We start from the raw sequence: 19,211 nt of genomic DNA on the forward strand, positions 1-19,211 counted from the left end.
TCTATTTAATCTTTGCTATGACAACTCCAAATTCTGAGTCCAACAGCAGGGCGTCACAGTCTGTAATTATTGTTCAACTTAAACTCAAAATAAACTTTCTCCGTTCCTCGGCCAGTGGTGCATGTTACGCTATGAGTAACACAAATGATTCTTTCTTTCTGTAGCCTTAAGAAGAAAAAAAAACAAACATCAGAGTGAGCAGAAAGGTGGGAATGAAAGCCCGCAATTTTGATTCTTTGAATGGCTGCGGTTCAGTCTCTCCACTCCCATTTCCCATATGTAAAAATGGATACTTGCTGTCAGCTTCCGGCAGTCACTCTGGTCTGCTGTACAAACATTTCCCATCATCTTTATTGGATCCTTTTATCTGTGGCAGCCATGTAACAGCATCACATGGTTGGTGCTCACATGGCATCTGTTATATCAAAAAGGAAAAGGCCTGTCATTACACTGTAGAGGCTGGAGATTAATCTATAATTGGTAAATGCATCATCGCCACATCTTATGGGAAATGAGGAGATTTTCTACTGATGCTTAATGTTTCTCATTAGCCACCGCGTGCTCCTTCAGCTCCTTTTAGCCCTAAACTGTAATGTCTGTTTTATTGTGACTAGTAGTGGCAGTAGAGAGGCACTTACTCTGAATTTGGAGCAAAGCCATCAGAGTGGGACAAATGGAGCTACCCATTCAGCAGCTCTAAATTTTTTTTAAAGACCTCTACGCTCTAGCTTGGTGCTGACACAAAAGGAGGTATTGATGTAAGGAAAGACTGAAGCTTTGTGTTAGTATGCCCACCAGATCTGGCTGAGGAAACGTTTTTTTTACAAACCTTAGTTCAAAATGCAAATGGTGGCACATTCTCTACTCAAGAACCCTACAGTAGGCCTGTTTTATTTGGGCTGTGCAGTACTTTAGTGACACACAGCACAAAAATGTAAGAAATAAGACGCACACAAATGCAAATACTACTTGTTTTTGTTTGTTCCAATTTTCCAGTTATTGTGGTTCTGTTGGCAGTTCTCATTGTTTTGTATACGCTTTAATGTAAATGTCCATGCACACATTCCTTCTGTCCAACTGTAGCATAATGCTCAGCACCCCGGTCATCTTCTCAGAGGCCTAAAACAAGAAAGAAAACAAACAAAATGCACAAAAATGTAGAAAATTGTAAATGTTCTGTGCTTTTCTGGCATGGCCAAAATGAACTTTGTGGTTTTAAATGCCCTCATGAAGTAATGTGAGTCTGGGTTAAACATATAGGCATGATAAGTGTATTTCCTCTTAGAACAAAAACAAATATGTGAATGACACCTATTCACTGAGAATCAGAGCAGTGCTTTGTCATCTTGTTTTCTTTGCACCACCTGCTGACCTAACTCTAAGTATTTACTTAAACTCTCCCCTCAACCACAAAGCCATTGTTTGTGTTGCAGGGGGCTGACAGACACAAAATGCCATGCTACTATGCTAAAACCATGAAATGTTTAAGTTATTTCAAACTACAATGGATTTCTAAATTTAGGGTGGAAGTAATGCTTTATGTCCTCTTGTGGGACTGGGTATAAGGGTTGGCAGTACTGTTCATAAACACTGAGGTCATAATCAAAATGATAATGTGTGTTGCAGTGAAAACAAATGCAAACCAAGAAGGAAAATCAAAGATTTTACTGTATTTGGGCAGAAAATTCCCCCGTGTTTATGACATCATATACCCTTGAGTCCTCTATTGAGCCTTTTCTGGGGACCTTTCAGCCTTAAAGCATCAACAAAATCCAAACACAAAGTAGCAGAAACAGAGCTGAAAACTGAGATTAAACTCAGATTGTTTCATGAGTGGATATTTTTTCCTTAAGAAGTTGGATTTTCAAATTGTTTTTAACAGTATAAAGTTTGGCAAGCACCTCGGAGAACATCTAGACTTTATTGTGAGGATCAAAATCAGTTACAGCATTTTTTTAAGATACCACAGTCATCACAATTATTGTTATTTAGTCTCTTTATACATTTTGGTGGCTGTAATGGTCAGACAGCTTGAGCCTCTGCCCACATCTCATAGGCACATCTCACATGTTTTGCTCAATCTAAATCCAGAGAAAATGGGCCTCCATTTCCGTTCCTTCAAAAGCTTTTATGGGGTGGTCAGCCACAATGAAGTACTCGACAAAACAAAAAAATGTCATGTCTTATGTCACAAAGAAATTTTATGTTTCTCAGTATGTCAGTGAATGATACAAATGTATTGTTATCTTCAGTATAAAACTGACCAGTTGATTTCAAGAGCATTCTGTGACACGGCGTGCATAAACAGTTCCTTACATGGATTAATGGATGCATAGATAAGAATGAAAGGATGTTAAGGCATGGGCACAGATAAGTTTGTGATGTTATGGTCATTTAGTATCTGAGAAACACTGGTGTTAAACAGCTTTGAGAAACCCTCAAAAACCACATTAGATCTTTGATGTCTCTCCATGGTTGTATGTGAAGAAAAACAAATACAACAGCACTCGTAAATCCCCAGGTTACCATTTCCTGTTCTACCTCAAAATGAGAAAAATGTCTGGCTTTAATAATAGCGAGACAGTTCACGTGGCACTTGATCCGGTGTCAATAAATGCCAACAAAAAAAGACAGGTTTTACTGCCTGAATTTTATTTGAAGCAGCGTGATATTGGCCAAGAAGTGCTTCCTATGCAAAGATTGCCACAGAGCTTAATGCAGCTTCTGCTGATATACTTGAAAATCACTCATATGGATTTTATGTATAGATGGAAAATGATCAAAGATGACAGAAAACTCAATAACAGTGATATTTCCTGTACAATAAACTGCTTTATTTGACCCCTCGACACTCATAAGTTGAATGCAGTGAGTTTTGTATACTGAAATCCTGTTCCTTCTCCACACAGTCACTCATTATCACATGCAACAACCTGAGTTTTATGAATTGCATTCCTCAGTGTGAGATAATTTGCTGTGTATTTAGATTTATGTCTCCTCCTCAGCCATCATTATCGCCTACAACAGCACAGGTTTTATGTGTAGCTCTGAGACACGTCTGAATTGCCTCAATTTTGTGTCTGTTTATCACAGATCTTACAAGCATGGTATCATCCAGTTCCTCTGCTCAGGCTGTTTTGCATATTTACAAACCCTCATGGTTGATGTGGCAGGGCAGGAGGGTGGGGTTACCTAAATTCCCTCATTTTACCACGGGGGGGCGGGGGCGTAATTAAGTGGAAAGTGGTTATTCTATATTTGCCGCAACCATACAATGACTCCACCCTCCACACGTCTCACATAAAGCCACTCCAATATAAGAGTTTATGAATGCTGAACTTCTCTCATTAGGTTTACGCTCAGACGCAGACCTCGCAAGACTAAAATAGAACAGCCAGCCCGAACTAACCAGATAATGATCTGTGGATATGAGTGAGTGTACTTCAAGTGCACTGAGGTGGCTTAGCTTAGTAGTATGTAAGAAGAACGAGAAAATTAATGTTTAAATAAAAAAGTCACTAAATGAAAAGAGCATTAGAGAGAGAAGGACTGTTTAAATGACAGCAAATCTGCATTTCTGTAAGCGGGTGGGGTCAGGTGGACGAAAATGACTTGGACCACATTATATGTAAAGTTGGGGTAATTACTAGGTTTGGAGACTTAAATAGCCAGGCCCACAGTGGTAAACACACTGAAAGTCAAAGCAGCTGCCTCCACAGTATCCCTCCTTTTTGCTTCCTCAGAGACAAACCAGTCGGTGTGCAGAAACTTTAAACATTTGGTTTGGTAAAGACAAAAAAAAAAAGCAAGAGACACTTCAATTAACCAGTCAAACAAAAAGTAAAGAGGCTTGGAAATCAATGTGGTTGTGTTTCACAACTAAAGCTACAAAATTAACTCTGAATGTTTCTTTTATAGATTTCCTGTTTTTTGGCACAAAGCACAAAATAGGTCAACAAACTCTTATATGCACACAAATAAAATGTGAACCAGTAATGAGCAGTCTTGGCGGTAATGGACCAAATAACAGACAGATCTCAAGGCACCAGTATACTGGTATCTGATGGTTGAACAGCTTTGGAAACCCCCTCCACCCACACCATGTCAAATTTGTATGAACTAGTTCTTTTCTAGGAAAACCCGTCCCATACATTAGAAGACAACAACAATACAAGTGTCAGTCCATTGGTCCACCACTTTGCGTGGGCCAATTTCCAGACAGAACTATCTCTACCATTGGAATTATTATGAGAAGTCACCTGCTGACTTTGATAATCCCCTGGTTTTTCCCCTTGTGCCACCACACAGTTGACATTTGATGTTTGTAGTGAAAACAAAATTCAACTATTAGGTGAACACACATCATATTATTCATCTCAGGATGAATAATAACCCTTTTATCTAGTGCCAACATCCGGTTAAAATTTCAGTTAGTCCTAAATGTTGTTTTATGACCAAATACTTGCAAAACAAATAACTTTGAAATTACTTGTGCTAATTAGTAAATTTTAGCATGCTAACATGCTAAAATAAGACGGTGAACATGGTAAACATTATACTACCTAAACATCTGTCTGTTAGAGTGAGCATGTTAGAATGTTGTATTCACTGCAAAGCATGAAGAACAGTTTCACAGAGTTGCTAGCATGACCTGTTTGAGACTGAGTCAGGAAGGTGGGGGTGTTGAAGCAACCGTTGTATTGTTGCTTAGCAACAATAATCTACTTGTAACCACTGTTCCTGTTTGCTTGTGTTGCGTTCTCATGTTTGGTGTGACTTCATTGTCAAAATCTGGTTTTAGTCACAAGCAGACCCCCACCCCCCACCACGACAGGCTGAAGTGGGCTGTTTTATTAGAAGCTTTACAAAGGTGGTATTTATTGGAAACTGTTCACTCAGCTTCTGTTTCTTTAATATAATGATACCACCTGATACCCAGGTGCTATCACTGACATCACTGATCTGCCACAAATGCTTCCTGTTATGGCTTAGTCTCTATGACTGTTAAAAAAGATATCTGATGACAGAATGTGGAAGCTGTGCTGCTGTCAGCTGGATGTAAAAACTCTTTCAGACAAGTTAAAACATTACCAGTTTAACTATATTTACAAAAAAAAATGTGTCCTAACTAAAAATGAGAATTTTTACAGTTAATGTAAAAGGTTTATTGTAACAAACAAAATGCAAAAAGAACAAACAGACTGGAACATTATCAAACAGTCTGCCAGGCCAGAGTACTGGGGCCCCTTTTTATCACCAGCCAAGAGACTTGTGTCAACAGAGAAGACCTGCTGACAAACCTTGCACAATCCTGCAAACCAGCTGCAGTTGGAATATTTGCATACAGTAGCAGTGTAAACATCTGTTTTTACAGAAAGGGACTAGTCCAACTTCAAACAAATCTTGGCCAATTACAAACAAACGTGTACAGCAAAATACTATATACGTGTGCAAGAAAAGTACCCCTGCAGAGGGGAAAAGAACCTGTTGAGCACATTCAGACCTGGAGTAAGTATGGCCTTTTAAGCAACAAGAAGAAATAAATAAATTTAGCATGGAGCATTACTTCTAAATCTCATGTGAAGAAATTATCTGAAAAACACTGGTATTTCCTCTTCCTGCCATAAACATTGCTATACAAAGCAATTTTTTATTTTTTTTGGCTATGCATAACATTTCAAGTTTCTTTGGTATAAAAGCAGCTTGTGTTGCTTACTCAGGAACTGCTGGACAAAAACAGCTAATGACGTTCCTGGAAGTGTTTGAAACAACTCATATGTTGCTCACAAACCCACAGCCATCTCCCTTAGGATTTTGCCTAAATCGGCAGGACAAGCCGACGACACAGTTTGCATTTGGACAGAGAAAACAGTCTGGAGTGCAAAAACAAAGATACTCTAGCTTCCTATGTTCATACATTGTCTCCATCAAGCTATTTTAAATAGTAAATCTTTAAATAGCACACTATCAGAAAATATATAGCTCTCTGTATCAAGACAAAAGACCCTAATAAATATCAGTCATTCCAGAGTTTTCAGAAAGGTTGATTTTTCCTGCATCATCGTTCAGAGTTCATGTCCATCAGAGTCTATGAAAAGTTAAACACTTTGTCCTCAATCAAACTAACAGACTTATCTGTTAACATTTCTCCACTGCTTACAAATTTGTACCCAAAAAGCTTCAGTGTTGGCCCACAAACTTTCTGTACAACCTGGGCTATTTTGAAAGGTAAACTGAACCTCCATTTCTCCACTTGTTCTGATGAGTTTTTCTGTGTAGAGTAAACACCATTGGTCTCCTTGGAGGCCTGGGTGTTCTTTAGGATCCAGGATTTCACTTGTGGCGTGAAAGGGATTCCAGTAAATCTGTACATCTCTGTTGCCTTTCTCATGGGGAACCGAGCGATGTCCTCATACCGCACTAGCATGTAACGCCCACGCAACCACAGTGGCTGCCTGAGGCCGATCTCTGCAGACATCCTAATGTTGTCGCAGTTCCCTTTCAGCTTTCTCACCTCGTCATCATCAATGGGTACATCCCCATCCATGGCCCACTGCTTCCAGTTCTTGTATTTTGCTGCAAAAGCCACCATGCGTGAGGCCAGAACAGCCCGAGGATCCCGAACTAGCTGAATGAACTTCACATCAAGACGTGGGTCCTCAGCTAGAGGACGGAGGGTCTCCAGCTGGCGCACCCTCACTGACTTGATGGCCCTGTGGTCCTTCTGGAGGCAGGACTCAGACGCCATGGTCAGGTTCAGGGGCCCACAGCGTCTGGTCCTGCAGTGATAGCGCTCAAAGACCCCTTTGATGAAGGGGCTGCAGACCGAGTCCTCACACAAAGAGCTGCTGGACTCCCTGCGGAAGAGGGCGGTGGTGATATGGTCCACAGGGAGGGGGTCAATAAAGCTCTCCAGCAGGGAGAAGTCACACAGGAAGAGCTGCTGAAGCACGTCACGGTACGCCTTGGCTGCCGCTGTGGCATTGGTGCCTCCGGTCTCCAGTGTCAACATCTTCTCTACGTGCCACAGAGGCTCAAACAAGTAAAACATGTTGTCGCCCTGCTGGTTGAAAAACTCCCCAACAAATGAGGAGCCCGTCCTGGTGGTGGCTAACAGCAGGATGTGTTTCCTTCCCCTTGTCAGCACCTCCTGGTGCTCGCTGTAGTTCTCCAGGCGCCGCTTCATCAGCATGAAGGCAGAGTCCTTCTTGCTGAGTGATGTAAAGGAACCATTGTGCTTCAGCAGTATGTGGGAAAAGCCACTGGGTTGTAGAGGGGTCTGAGGGGTCTGCTTTAAGGTGAGCTTATCTGACACCCTGAAAATGCATGAGGCACCACAGAGTTATTGTCTTTCAAAGTCAGCATAAGAGTTTTTTTTATATCTGTTTAAAGCTTGGAAAAGAGAAACGTTCACAAACCTGCTGAAAATCACAAATGTGCTCCATTGGTCGCTTAAATGGACTTACCTTGAGATAATGTTGTTTTCCTTCTCAATGATAACAAGTGCCACAAAAAAGACAATGGATATTGTGTATTTGATCCTCATTCTTGGATGTAGCTGTGTCTCGATATGCTTTTACAGTCTTCTTCTTAATAGGTTCTGCCAATCTCGCAAATCTCCAGTTGCCTGCTTAAAGAGCCTTCCAGTTATTTGTATTCCTCGCTGCAGGCGATGTTTCACCCTGTAAATGAAATGAACATCAACCTGTCAGTTACACATTTTGCACATTTGAGTGCAACTGTAAGTACCTACTTGGTTTCAATTCTTTCTGTCTGAACACTTCTATGTATTTATTTTGACTACTCATTGAAATTGGGAAGTTGAAGGTCTGAGTCAGAGTAGTGGTTAGACATAGGCTCTTCTCCTTTCTTCGATTCTTCTTTCTTTATTGGTAATGGGTGCAAAACATTACTGTACTGTACTGATCTGTAAGACCAAAGTTTAACTCAGGGACAAAAATACCATATCTTAAAAAGGTAAGAATAGAAAATAGCTGTGAGTTTTGCACTGGAATCTAAGCCAGACCCTCCTACAAGGAAGTCCTTGTTATCTTTAAGTGCACCAGTGCATTTTAGGAACATGCCCACCCACCATACAAAACTGAAAGCTGGTGAATTGACTTTATGAGGTGGTTCTAAGTAGATGTTACTTTAAAAAATAAGCTGAAAAACAACTGTGAAGGCAAAAAAAATGAAATGAGTGACAGACTGCTATTGAGCACAATTTTGTAATTAAACTATAATTCAACAACTGTAAAGCTGCTTGCTTAAAAAGACGTCTGGGTTAGAGTGATAATCATACCTCCCACTGATAGGTAGCAGGGCAGCCAGTGGTCCAAACTACCAGCTGCTCCTCCATGTCAACACTGGGAGGAGATCTTTTCAACAGAAGTCCTCAGTGACATGGGGTACTGGTACAGTGGACCATCTGGTGATGAGCTAATGACTTGCTGCTTCCCCATAATATGCCTTTGTGCTTCTAGAAGATTGACTGAGACTGAGGGAGACACATGTCCAAGTGCTAAGAGGTATAACTGCACAGTGCTGAAATTGAAGGGGAAAGCTTGCTTGTCACAAAGCCATAAATTGTAGAGCTGTGAGCCTGGAGGCCATTCAGTACAGTTATAAGTCTGTAGAGGGCAGACAGTGGGTAGTCAAAGGCAGATAAGGGTGGCTTTAATGATGCCTATTTGGAAAAATCTTGTACATTCCTGTGGGATTAATATTAGTTCGCTTTTAAGATAATAGCATCTTGGCACAGATCCCTGACTAATCTTCGGATTTTAACATAATCCTGCCTGCCTCCTCTGCCAGTGAAAGGGTCAATAACACGACAGGAGTAAATGAGACAGTCTCCTCTCTGAGGAAATTGGCAAAGTTTAAGTTTGATGTGTGCCCACAGAAATGCTTCCATTAGGTAGTTCAAAAGCAAGCACACAGAAAATCTACCGTAGGCCTTTCTGTATCCTGAATTAGACGTCTGGGTTTGTGAAAACATTTGGTTATTGCATCTGTCAGGTGCCACAAACAGTGTGTCTGTGATTCCTTATGGATCACTGTTAAGCCATTGCAGGCCTAGCCTCGAGGCCGACACATTAGTGAAACTTCTGCTATTAATCAGCAGAGCCACAAGCAACAGACCAGCCTTTTCACTCACTACAGCAAGGTATTCCGTTTGACACGAAACAAGCAGCACTGTGTGAAAAAGTGAAAACCCTGACACATGATCATTTTCTGAATTCTGATGACCCTGAATGTCTTTGGGTTTCTGTGTAACACATCTGGAGGTCCAGTTCTCACATTCTGTTGTAACCTCTGTCCCGTGCCAATTTTGAGCACAGAAGCCAGTCCAAGTGACTACAGTCTAAACACGGGGCATGGTTGGATGCTGCCTGTGAAATTCTCTGGGAGGGAATGGGAAGTTTAGAGCTCCAGTAGAGCACTGTTGACGTGGAACGGCATGTAATGAAAAGGTGAACAGCCTGTACACTGAGACACGTTTTCACCGGGAGGAAAAATCAGCTCCGTCTTGCACCACCCTGCCGCATGCCACAACCACAAAGGTCTCTTTACACAGGAGTGACTCTAAACCCCCTTTGGGCTGAGATTGCAGAACATAAACTCCCAGGTCATTCACACGTCAAAGGGTCAGTGACTAAGCCCCTGGATGTTACAAGTCATGTCGAACTGGTCAGATAGTCAGCTGCATCAGAGGAAATTACTAAGTCTTTAAGCGTTCTGTGGTCATCTCACATTGCGCAAATACAGTCACCATTTGTAAAGTAAGTAGAGCAACAGAGGATTTGAGTAGGTCTAAAGTTAACATACAGCATATTTATTCTGCAGTTTATTTTCTACTGTGAATGTTCCTGAACAAATTAAGACAAACACCAAAAATGATTTGGCCTATAGTTCTGTGGGATGGAGCATGTATTTAAGCTGTTTTAGTTTTCTCCATTTATGATTTCAAATAAACAACAAAAAAAGCTACAACAATTCATCAAGAAAATAAGTGGTCTGAGGTTTTGTCATTTATATGGTAAATTAGATGTACACCAATTATCTCAGCTTATTGCATCTGCTGGGTAAAGAAAAAAAAATCCACATACATGAGCTGACATTCTTGAATATTCACAAACCACTGAGGCATATGACACGTTTGATCATCTGCTCATAACAAAACCGCCACTGCACCATTTATCATCTTGTTACAAATGATTTTAATAGCTGCCTTTTATTTAATGTGAATCTCATGTGAAGACAAATTAAACACCAGCCAGCCAAACCCATTTTGCTTAAGACTGTATTGCAGATGTACACTATATGTCATACAATATCCCCTTCCAGCCCCATAATGGGATAAACAATATCCCTTAGATCCTCTCAGAAAAATAGTATTTAAGTTTGATAATTACAGGAGGATGTATCCTGATATACAAAAATAACAGACTAGAAAATACAAAATGTTTGATATTTAATGTTAGAGTAAGGTTAGGCGATACTACTGTGTATATTGTGGGATAATGATTATTGCATGTATACCTTGGGCACTTACCAAAGAAAAACCAGGAAGGTCTGTTTGGGTCAGTCTAATTGATGGTTAGATCAGTTTCAGAGTGAGTTATTAGGCTATCTGATATCAGAACTGTTGTTGCTATGGTTACCAGCACTTTAATGAGTGCACTCATTTAGAAAGCTGGTTAAATTATGTTTGGGGGAGGTGGGGAGGGGTTATAAATACCATTAATTAATGATCTTGTCTAAAATTCTATAAATTATTTTGGCTGATAATATTGGATAATAAGTAGTCATTTCATATATGGGGAATATTTCTTTGCAGGTCGAGTCATTTTATTAAAAGAAGCAGTTCAGCCATACCCATCAGGGTGTGTGTGGGGCTGAAGTAGCCTTTGGCATGCATCTTTAATTACAAAAGTAGAGTAGGTGAGGATTCATGATATGTGGTGACACTGGGATAGTAGATGTAGTGACCATGCAACACAACACCATGCAAGTCAAAATGTGCATGGATGCCAATACTGTACATCTAGAGGAGCGGCTTTGCTGTTAATTTATAAAGTGATTTCTCGTAGAACAGATACTTAAGTGAGGAAAAAGATTGTTTAATGCAATAGCTGTTAAGGTCTCTGGAAATCATGCACTGCATTTAAAGGCCAAAAGGATAAACCGGCCAAACTGAAGTCATGCTTTCATAATAAAACAGACCCTCAATGAAAAGTCACTTCCCTTAAATAACTTGTCAGAGACTCACAACCGTAACTGTAGAGTGACGTTATGTGGTAGTTATTCGTTTGATTTCATTAAAGCTTAACAGTCCTCTCATTTGATAGAATAGATTTTTTATGAAGTCTCATTCAGATTTATGAGCGACCAGTTTGTCTGCTCTTCATACTCACCATCATGATGAAGGCGTCCCGCTCCGGTTCATCCGTGAAGTTGATCAGCCTTTCCTCCAAGAGTGACTCCGGACCGAGAATAATTCCATTACTTCCCGAGACTACTTCACATGTGTGATAAAGAACAATCCAATGCAAAGGTATCAACAGAACTAATTTTAGTTGGTAAAACCTGTAGGTCAGACGGGCTCATGTTTGAGGAGGCTGCAGGTCAGGCCGCCCGGTGAACTGAAAGACAAATCCATTCAACAAGTTGCGACTCAGTGAATCACATGAGAAAGTTTGGTCCAAAGGAGCGGAGCTTCAGACAGGAGGCGCACTGCCGTAATCCCTCACAGACCCTCAGTTTACCGTCTGTAATAAAAGATAACTAAACAAACTTACACTACATGATAAATAGTGTCAAAGTAAACAATGGGGTTTGGCCCTGAAAATACAACTATTTCGGCCAGATTTATGCTTTTTGTAGTTGTTGATATGGCCACAACAAAAGAAGTGGCAAGCACTCCATCTAGTGGAGAAAAACACATCCTACGCCTCAACTTTTATATGGACCTGTCGGTGCATAGGGTAGAAAAATTGACATGATTTGTATTATATTACAGTCCGTACGATGTGATTCAATAGATTTGTAAAAAATAAATTTACTCCACCTTGACCAGTTACAACACTAACACGTCACTCTTTACTCATTACTGCATCAATAATATTAATATATTCATATAGTGTGTAATGATGTAACACTCATTACAGACACTTTAATTAAATATTATTAATTAAATCTTTGAATGAAGGACTTTGCTTGTAACTTGTAAAGGAGATTTTTTTTCACATTGTGCCATTGCTGTTTTATCGTACGCAAAGGAACTGAACGCCTCTTCGACCACTGATAACGGTGTTAAAGGCATACAAAGACCTGTCTAAGAACTACAATTCCCATCAAACCTGTCGCATAGAGATGACGCGCAATCAGAATTTTCAAGAAGGTTGCAAAACAGTTGCGTCAGAAACCTGCGCACTTGAATCTGGAAAGGTGAACGACGAACGTTGCTCTCGGTATGTAACTTTATCCTACACATACATTTCTTAAAAGTAGCAATCATTTAAGAGAGGTAGTAGTAATGATAATGGTTAGTTCGTTTCATTGATCTAAAACCGTAATACCTGCAGTATTCAAAATACTTTGTAGCTGTAAATGCGTCTTCACGTAGATACATCGTGCTAAGCTAAGCTAGCTTACTTAACCATAGTGAAATATTATGATGTCCAAGTTAATTTTCTTCACTTACGCGCCATTGTTATTGTTATTGTATTACTTAAACCTCGTTGCCATGGCTTCGTGACTTTCACACAATCAGACAAAGTGTTCTACCAACTCATCGTGTCATACTCCGCTACTGTGTTTATCTCTCAAGCTGATACAGGATAATAAATAGTGATCATGCTGGTGGCGAGGCTGACATGCCTGAGGAGTCTCCCGTTAGCCGGGCTCCGTCCCGTGCTGACCCAGGGCTCCCCGGCCCTGCGATCACCCATCCTGAAGGCCTGTCCACCCCTGCTCAGGCCCCAGGCGCAGGTACAGTAAACTTAACACAAGACTGGCGCACAAGACTGGCGCTCACGGCTCTCTAACTTGTCTCAAGCTTGTTGATTGCTGCATCCACTGTTCATTGAGATGACACCACCACCACCACCACTACTACGACAATAGAGCTCATATTAATCTTGGGTCACATCAGCAGATCCCAAAATACACAAATGACTACATTCTGTATTGGGCCTTGAACGCAGAGAAACAACCCTTTAAAACATTCCATGCTACATTAATACATCAAGTGTCAAGTCCTTAGTTTTGTGACATACATCCAAAACAGTGTTTCCTTGATGTGACTTGTCACTTAGTCATTCAGTCTTTTATGATATCTTCAGTTTGACTAGAAACAGACAAAATGTCAGATAATGCCTCCACTCCACTATGCTGTTTTGTAAACAGAGATTGTGCCATTTGCAAAAGCCAGGGTCCTGAGTGGGTTTGTCATTACAAAATCGAATGTGTTGGCAGTGATTCAGATCTGTCAGACAAGGCTAAAAACTGATTGGGTGCAGCTTTGAGCCTTGTAGTAACCAGTCTTGTCCCATTAGTGTCCTCATTAGTGCATCTGAACTTTGCTCCCAATGGAAGTTGCCCTCAATAAGACAGCCAGCTCAATATTTAAAATGTAAAATGCTAGAAGTTCAATAAAATGGTGTATCCATGCCTTGCAAGTAGGGCAAATGACTGCTAAATCCCTGATTGTTTTTAGTTTTGTGTGATTAAAGCTGGGCATGAAAACCTAGTCACCTGATTAGTGTTTGCAGGTTTGTTTAATGGCTGTTCGTCTTTTATCAGGGTTTTTCCTCTAAGGCCAGATTTGGTTTTCGCCGTGCGAGGACATCCAGAGACCAGCTCAAAGAAGCAGCTTTTGAACCAGCGACAGATACCGCCATTAGAAGTAAATACTGTGACATACAAGTTACATATTCTGTTACATAATTGTTAGATAACTTAAGTTTACATGATCACAATTTTTTTCTTTTGAAGCACAAATAAATCCTTTTAACTCTGACAGTCCCAGTCCTCAACATGTTTTGTAATCAAGGTATATGGTATGATGCAATGAAAAAAAAAATAGAAATATGTCTGCAATAATTGTTGTTTTGTCCCTAGTTGACAGCATGGGAAGAATGATTCTAGCTGGAGGTGCAGCAGTTGGTCTTGGAGCTCTGTGCTACTATGGACTCGGCATGTCTAATGAAATTGGTGCCATTGAAAAAGCAGTGTGAGTAATGGCTTTTTGTACCAGCAGCTGTTTGTTTTTGTTGTAAAGCACAGGTCAGTCGAAAGTGTTCATGATCAACCTTCTTTTGGCTCTTTCTTCTCTGTGCAGGATCTGGCCTCAGTATGTGAAGGACAGGATCCACTCAACCTACATGTACTTTGCAGGCAGTGTTGGACTGACTGCTCTGTCAGCTGTAGCTGTGAGTAGGACCCCAGCACTGATGGGTCTGATGATGAGAGGATCGTGGCTGGTAAGCTTTATAGCTCAACACACTCACATACAGATGTATTTTTTTTTTAAGTCTTCACCATAGTGCAACATTAAATTCAAGGCTAATACACCACAGAGCTTCTTGTGTAATATCTGTACTTTTCTGCTGTGGCTCTGTAGTATATGACATTTTTATGTGAAATTGCTGGTTATTAAAATGAATGGCCTCTGCTTTTTCTAACCCAGGCAATTGGAGCGACTTTTGCAGCCATGATTGGTGCTGGCATGCTGGTCAGGTCCATTTCATATGAGCACAGTCCAGTGCCCAAACACCTTGCTTGGATGCTCCATGCAGGTTTGTAAAAAACTGACCTGTGGAAAATGATTCTGTTACATTGCTCCTCTCCTCCTTAGTGCGATCATGTAGTTCCCTCATTTTAGCACTAGATGGCAGTCATGTAAAGGCTCGGTGACAAACTGCTGCTGTTGTATGCTTACAGGACATCAGTGCTTATGTCACAGATCTGTTTGATTGTTGTTGGTTTTGAATATGATATTTAGCTGCCTTTTTGTTATATTCATTGATAAGGTGTCATGGGTGCTGTCATCGCCCCCCTCACTCTCCTGGGTGGGCCTCTGATGATGAGGGCCGCCTGGTACACAGCAGGCATCGTGGGAGGTCTGTCTACTGTGGCCATGTGTGCCCCAAGCGAGAAGTTCCTCAATATGGGTGGGCCACTGGCTGTGGGCTTTGGAGTGGTCTTCGCTTCCTCTCTTGGTCAGTATAATGCAGCTTTACTTCATAAATCCTGTCTCAGTTCCAGTACGGATAACACTTAATGTTACAGATGATCAAGACACTGCAAATATTTGAGAATGTGAGGGTGCCTCTGCATCAGTACCCTCGCTGTGTTATCACAGTCAGTGGTCTCATTGAAATGAATGAATGAAGGAGAAGGCTGCATTTTTTCCATTGCAGTGTTGTTGGTCTGCACAATCTCTGTGTGCTATATAGACAAATGTCTAGTGTATGTAAACTGCAGTTGTCCATTTGCATTACAGTGGTTCTGTGTTGCAGTGTTTACCACTGATGACACTCAAAATATAGAAATCTGAACATCTTAGCAAAATGTCTTTAATTTAACTTCTGGAACAGAGGGTTTTTACTATGATGATGTGTCTTCCAGATCAAAATCCATTAACCACAAATCTGATGAGTAAATCACACATGAAGTGTTATTTTTCACACAACCAATCCAGTTGATTTATGCAAATTGATTTGCTTGACGTCACACAATAGGTGCATATCTGTGTTCTGTATGAATAATTTGCATAAACTAACTATTAACAGTATTGTGTTTTTATTACCATGGGGCATACTCATTTACAGATGTAAATGTACAGGCTTGACGTATCTATATATGAATGTCAAATTTTATTGTGCAAAGATGTGAAAAAATATCTGTGCTTATTTATGTTTCTGTTGTTTTTTTTGTTTTTTTTTTCAGGATCAATGTTCCTGCCGCCCACCTCAGCGTTTGGAGCAGGGCTTTACTCAGTGGCCATCTATGGAGGCCTGGTCCTGTTCAGCATGTTCCTCCTCTACGACACACAGAAGGTGATCAAGAGGGCAGAGACACACCCACTCTATGGTGTACAGAAATACGACCCCATCAATGCGTAAGTCACTCCAAGAAATGTTATTGTACACTTCAAATGTTTTCTGCAGAGCAACATTACTTTCAATGGCAAGAAAAAGTGAATCCTTTGGAATAACCTGCATTAATGTGTAAATTTGTCTTAAAATGCGGTCATCTCTTCGTTTAAGTTATGAACAAACACAATCTTTTAATTAATTACACACAAGTCATTATTGTTGTTGTATGTAATTAATACATCATTTGAATATTCACAGTGTAGGTAACCAACCTCGCCATCATCAAGGGGAAATGAATTCTCAAGTTTATCAAAGTATTTCATAAGATAATATCAGGGTGATCATGTTTTATGAGAAATTAATGCAGAGGAGCAGGTAGTTCCATAGGGTTCACATACTTTTTCACATTACTGTACGTACCAAGGTGTGGATATTGTGTTCTTTACAAATTTACAGGTGTATGGGGATTTACATGGACACACTGAACATCTTCATGAGGCTGGTGATGATTCTGGCAAACGGCGGTGCCGGTAAAAGGAAGTAAACAGCTGCACTCTGTCTTCAGCTTCAGTTTTACCTTTCACAGAGCTTAACAAAGTCATGTGTTATTACTAGCAGCATACACCAGGTGTTATCTTTTAGTGGCAATTCTTCTTTAACTAGCAAATAAAGAATGCTTTGCAAGTGTGCGAAGGTGAGGATTGCACTCTCTGGTGCATGTTGCCAGTCCAAGTGAAGAAGACAAATAGTCATACATTAATAACACGCAGACAGAGCTCTTACCTTGACTATGGAAGTATCTGGTTTATCCAAGGAGTTACAGAATACAGATTAAATCTGCCAGCATATTTTTGCTTGTCTCAGATGTTCTTTGTATCTTCTTTGTTTTTTATTTATTTTCTGGTATATACAACAGAAATTCCACATATATCAACCATTCTGACAGTAAATGACTGTTCTGTATGTACTTGCTCCACTGTACACTGATATTGCACTTCTGCTGTGGGTTCAAGAGGTTGACATTAGTTCATATATTTATACAGTCATTTCAACAATGGAATCATTCAATAAACAAGCAAAAAGTTATGTTTTTATCAGATGTTTTGTTTTGGGTTAGGTAAGTTGTAGCTTATCTATTTTGGGAAAGTGATTTTTGACATCCACATTTTGACATGTCACAGTAGGATAATCACAGGTGTAAATAGTAAATGTTGTTATGACTAAATTCCATTTAGCTGCTTCGGGGTCAGGGTCCTGGTATTGTTAATGTCATGGCTTGCTGGGACTGCCGTTAGTAGTAGCACCAGTCCTTTTCCTACTGCAGCAAGTCACAGTGAGATGAAAAACACATTTTAAAAAGTAAATAATGCATTTTACACCATGCCCAAGTTCAGCAACCTGCAAAAGTAACCACCAACACTCAAACAACTAGAGCAGCAGCTAAGATTAACAGTGAGCGGTGTCTAAACTCAGTGTGAGGAGCTGTTGGTTTAAAGTTTTATTTATTTTACCATTTTTCATCCACACACTCTGCAGTTCTGACCAGACTATGAGGGACCAGAGGGGGTCCACCTTGTATTTCCCTATAAACAGTCAGTGTGTAGCAGCAGATGACAAAGGCTTAGCGTAGTAATCCTCTTGTCCACCATCTGGCTGCTCCTCTAAAATTAAACCTCCAAACCAGGGCACTTGTAACAGATGCTAACATCTGTAAATGTGCAGGTGCTTCATTAAAGCACATACACGTGGAGCACACAGCTGCCAGACAGTGTTACAATCTCTCAGATCATGTCCATGTTTGTGACAGGTATGATTCATATATACTGTTAGTGGGGGGAGAAAAACCCTGCAGATGGGAGGGATAAAGAGGGCAATAATGGATGAGATTGTGGAAAGCTTCAGCATGCAGAGATCTGCCATTACTGGGGATAAAAGTTGCCCTCTGTCAGTCATTTTCAGATTGATGACCAATATTTGGTTAGGGTCCAAGGTTTTTACTGCTTAACATAGGCTTGAGTCACTGTGAGTGTGTGTGTGTCTGTGAGAGAGAGAGGGAGAGAGAAAGAGAGACTTCAAAAAAAAAAAACAATGAGTCTGTGCATGTTGTGTTATGGTTGTAGTTTCACCATTTTAACCAACAATACTTAAGAGCTCTGACCTCATAAGCACTTTGTCTTATAATACCATAGACATGCACATTGTTTTCATATCAGACTAAATCTTTTACTGTGCAGTGTTTCACTTCATTTTTAAAATTGATTTTGGCAACCTCAGTCCACCACTTAGGTCCACACTGAAAGATCTGAACAACTTTTGGGCAGATTGCTTTGGTATTTTATACAGACATCCATGTTTCCCAGAATGATGAGGATGAATCCTAATAACTTTGGTGATCTGGTGACTTTTTCCACTATGTTTATCCAACAGCTATAGTAACAGGAGTTACTTTGTTATTCAGATTTTCTGGGGAAAAACCTAATGAGCAGCTTGTGAAATTCGATTTATTATTATAAATTAAAGCTCCCCACAGTATACAAGTAGCTCTACCTTATACAACTATAACATTAAAATGTTGTTTATATGATAATATATCAGTGATAATAATCCAATAACAAAACACTATATAACACTGCAAAAGGGAACATCTGACTTGAGTGGAATGAGTACTTTTAATAGATAAACACACAACAGATAAGCGTGCTTTCAGACTTTTACTTAAAGTAATATTTTGAACATAGGTTGTCTATTTGAATTTTTTTTTTTTAATTTTCACAGTTCTTCCATGTTTATATTTTCTGCCTCAATAATATTGAGTAACATTTAATCTTGTGTCTTCACACTCAAACTCTACTATAAACACAGAGAAGTCCATGGATTTGGCATTTATTTTAGTGAACAGAGCAGATTTATCATTGGCTACCAAGCAGTGAGATGTACAAGTGTGACTGAACGTCATACACTATTTTTATACCTGTGAATACAGGAAGCACACAAGTCTGCACCTCAAAGTGAGTAAGTCAGTACAGTAAACATCTCACTGAAATGGCAGGCAAACGTACACTCACACAACACCTGCTTGTAACTGGATCTGACTTTTTAAAAAACAGT

At 40.1% G+C, this 19,211-nt stretch overlaps 2 protein-coding genes across 2 annotated transcripts; one reads left to right on the forward strand and one right to left on the reverse strand.

The window, feature by feature from the left end:
- Positions 1 to 1,825: 1,825 nt before the first annotated feature.
- LOC121175760 (carbohydrate sulfotransferase 3-like) lies at positions 1,826 to 11,635 on the reverse strand. The gene is made up of 3 exons (XM_041029592.1): positions 11,418 to 11,635; positions 7,467 to 7,682; positions 1,826 to 7,316 (listed from the first exon to the last, which is right to left on the reverse strand). Exons 2-3 carry the CDS (start codon positions 7,544 to 7,546, stop codon positions 6,089 to 6,091), a joined length of 1,308 nt encoding a protein of 435 aa, XP_040885526.1. The 5' UTR covers positions 7,547 to 7,682; positions 11,418 to 11,635; the 3' UTR covers positions 1,826 to 6,088.
- Positions 11,636 to 12,381: 746 nt separating this feature from the next.
- On the forward strand, positions 12,382 to 17,189 carry ghitm (growth hormone inducible transmembrane protein). Its single transcript, XM_041029591.1, has 9 exons — positions 12,382 to 12,473; positions 12,833 to 12,993; positions 13,807 to 13,909; positions 14,125 to 14,236; positions 14,345 to 14,486; positions 14,693 to 14,801; positions 15,036 to 15,224; positions 15,955 to 16,126; positions 16,560 to 17,189. Exons 2-9 carry the CDS (start codon positions 12,859 to 12,861, stop codon positions 16,645 to 16,647), a joined length of 1,050 nt encoding a protein of 349 aa, XP_040885525.1. The 5' UTR covers positions 12,382 to 12,473; positions 12,833 to 12,858; the 3' UTR covers positions 16,648 to 17,189.
- The last annotated feature ends 2,022 nt before the right edge of the window (positions 17,190 to 19,211 follow it).

The sequence above is a fragment of the Toxotes jaculatrix genome, chromosome 21 (assembly GCF_017976425.1).
Source record: "Toxotes jaculatrix isolate fToxJac2 chromosome 21, fToxJac2.pri, whole genome shotgun sequence".
Lineage (NCBI taxonomy): Eukaryota > Metazoa > Chordata > Actinopteri > Toxotidae > Toxotes > Toxotes jaculatrix.